The 2,427-nt window shown below is 39.7% G+C and overlaps 1 protein-coding gene across 1 annotated transcript in view; it reads left to right on the top strand.

Annotated features, from left to right (window-relative positions):
• The window catches only part of LOC106875361 (uncharacterized), a 142,593-nt gene that overhangs the window by 95,542 nt on the left and 44,624 nt on the right, over nucleotides 1-2,427 (top strand). The window contains exon 34 of the mRNA XM_052966732.1: nucleotides 545-688. Coding sequence (XP_052822692.1) covers nucleotides 545-688 — 144 coding nt within the window. The remainder of the gene's footprint in view (nucleotides 1-544; nucleotides 689-2,427) is intronic.

Genomic DNA, 2,427 nt, shown 5'->3' on the forward strand with positions numbered 1-2,427 from the left:
TTTTCATTGCATGGCAATTACACTACTAAATGTAATAAATGGGTGAGGGTAAAAAGTTGTTTTACCCTTAATTTATACGGCAATAAGAAAATGGAGGGGATCGAAAGGTGGTATTCATCAACTTTTAGACATTATATTATGTCTATTTATTTTTTAAAAAAAACAATTATAACAATATACATACATGTATAACATATTATGCTTTTCATATATAATATATAAAATATAAAAATACCAGTAATTATTAAAATATATAACGTAGAACATAGAAAGTAGAATAGTTTCTTACAGCTGTTTCAGCCAAGAGGTCATAGTACCCCACTTTACTTCCACCCCTTTAGTGAACTGAAGTATTTGGTAGATAAGATTAAAGTACTTGTATGTATGTATGTATGTATCTAACAACCAATGATTTTGTCCCCATCAACTCACTCTCATTCACATCTGATAAAATTGCTTTTCTAATTCTCATTTGTTTTCTTTTTTTATTTCCTTTTCTTAATGTTAAAATTGTAAGTTAATTATACACTTCTGTCTTTTGCAGATCTAAATGAATGTGAATTGGGTTTCCATGACTGCCACGTAAATGCCACCTGCCTGGACACCAAGACAGGCTTCGAGTGTTTGTGTAACGAAGGATTCCTAGGTCGTGGGACCGGCAAAGTGGCAACTGGACGAGCATGTCCAGGTAGAATGCATTTATAGTATTGTTTACTGCCAATTGCATTGATTCTTGTAAAGAAATTAAGGTTAATCACAGTGCCCCAGCATGGCCACAGCCTCTGACTGAAACCGAATAATTTCCTATTTAGTCTTTACTTTATAATTATTTCCTTCTTTCCATGGCGGTTCCTCTTTGTGATGCCTTGCAGGCAATCTACGTACTTCCTAACAAGCTACCCCTGAAATTGTCATACTTTTATAACATGAAAAATAATTGGTATCAATATCATCATCATCATCAGCAGCAGCAGCAGCAGCAGCAGCAGCAGCAGCAGCAACAGGAACATCGTCATCATCATCATCATCGTCGATTTAACGTCCAATTTTCCATGCTTGCATGGGTCAGACGGAATTTGTTGGGGGCAGATTTTTCTGTATCCGGATGCTTTTCCTGTTACCAACCAATAACTGGACATATTTTTGTGGAAGACTGAAAACGAATGACACCGCTTGTATCATGGAGACACACGCTTACAGCTATCACGCGAAAACGATACACAGACATATCTCACATCCATACACATACACAAACGAGGAGGTGTTGAAAAGTTCCTGGCTGTAAGGGTATCGCGAAACGCTTGGCTGGAGGCCCAACCTTCCAAATTCTTTTACAGGGCTTAGAGAAACTGAAGGACCACTGCAATAAGTGTGTATTTTCTGAGAGAGGAATACGTTGAATAAAATCATAATTAACTGATCCTCCTGTATTTTCTTCTATCCAAAGCCAGGAACTTTTCAGCACCCCCTTGTATATACAAATATTATGTATATACAGGGCGCGGTGAATAAACTGTCGTCTAAATTACACAAAAATGAAAACACTGACATCTCGTTTTATCAGATATATTTACCAAAACTATATAAAAATATCTTGAAATACTAAAAAGTAAATCTATTCAATAAAATCGTCATTGGCTTCAACCACGGCCTCCAGACGACTTCGGAATCTCCTGCAACTCTTCTGGACGGTCTCCTTGCTTAAGTTGGTGAATGCTCCCATAATCTTTGCCTTCAGTTCATCTTTGGTGTTACAAGAAGTTTTGTTGGTCTCTTGCTCAATTGCGCCCCATACATAATAGTCAAGGGTGTTGCAGTCTGGGGAGATGTTAGGGGTGATGTGGCCGCAAAAATTGTCCGACAGCTATGCCTGGGTTCTCCTGCATGTGTGGCACGGTGCAGAGTCCTCTTGGCAGACAGGGTGTTCCAGGAGCCAGCCTCTTGACCCAGGGCAGTATTACCACCTCCAGGCACTTGATGTAGGCCTCGGCATTGAATATGAGGCCGCGTGGATACATGAATGGAGGCATAACGTCGCCATCACTAGTGATCACTCCAAACACCATGATGTTAACTGGATGTTTGATTTTTATCAGTCGGTACATAACTTCAGATTGACACCCAAACATGGCCGCCATCTAATGAGCGAAATATAAAATATATATATGCTGAGACCCCCTTCAGTCATGACTGACCATGGGATTGCACCTAGAAAGTTACTCTCCGAGGCACAAATCCGGGCAAAGTTGTTTATGGAAGACCATCAGTCGCCCATGCATATCGGTCTCCCCTCTCCACGCCACCAGTGTTAACCAAGGGAAAGGCAAAGGCCGATACAGCTTGGCACCTGTGACATCGCAGCTCATTTCTACAGCTGAGTAAACTGGAGCAACGTGAAATAAAGTATATATATATATATATATATAT

Source organism: Octopus bimaculoides, chromosome 3 (genome assembly GCF_001194135.2).
Source record: "Octopus bimaculoides isolate UCB-OBI-ISO-001 chromosome 3, ASM119413v2, whole genome shotgun sequence".
Classification (NCBI taxonomy): domain Eukaryota; kingdom Metazoa; phylum Mollusca; class Cephalopoda; order Octopoda; family Octopodidae; genus Octopus; species Octopus bimaculoides.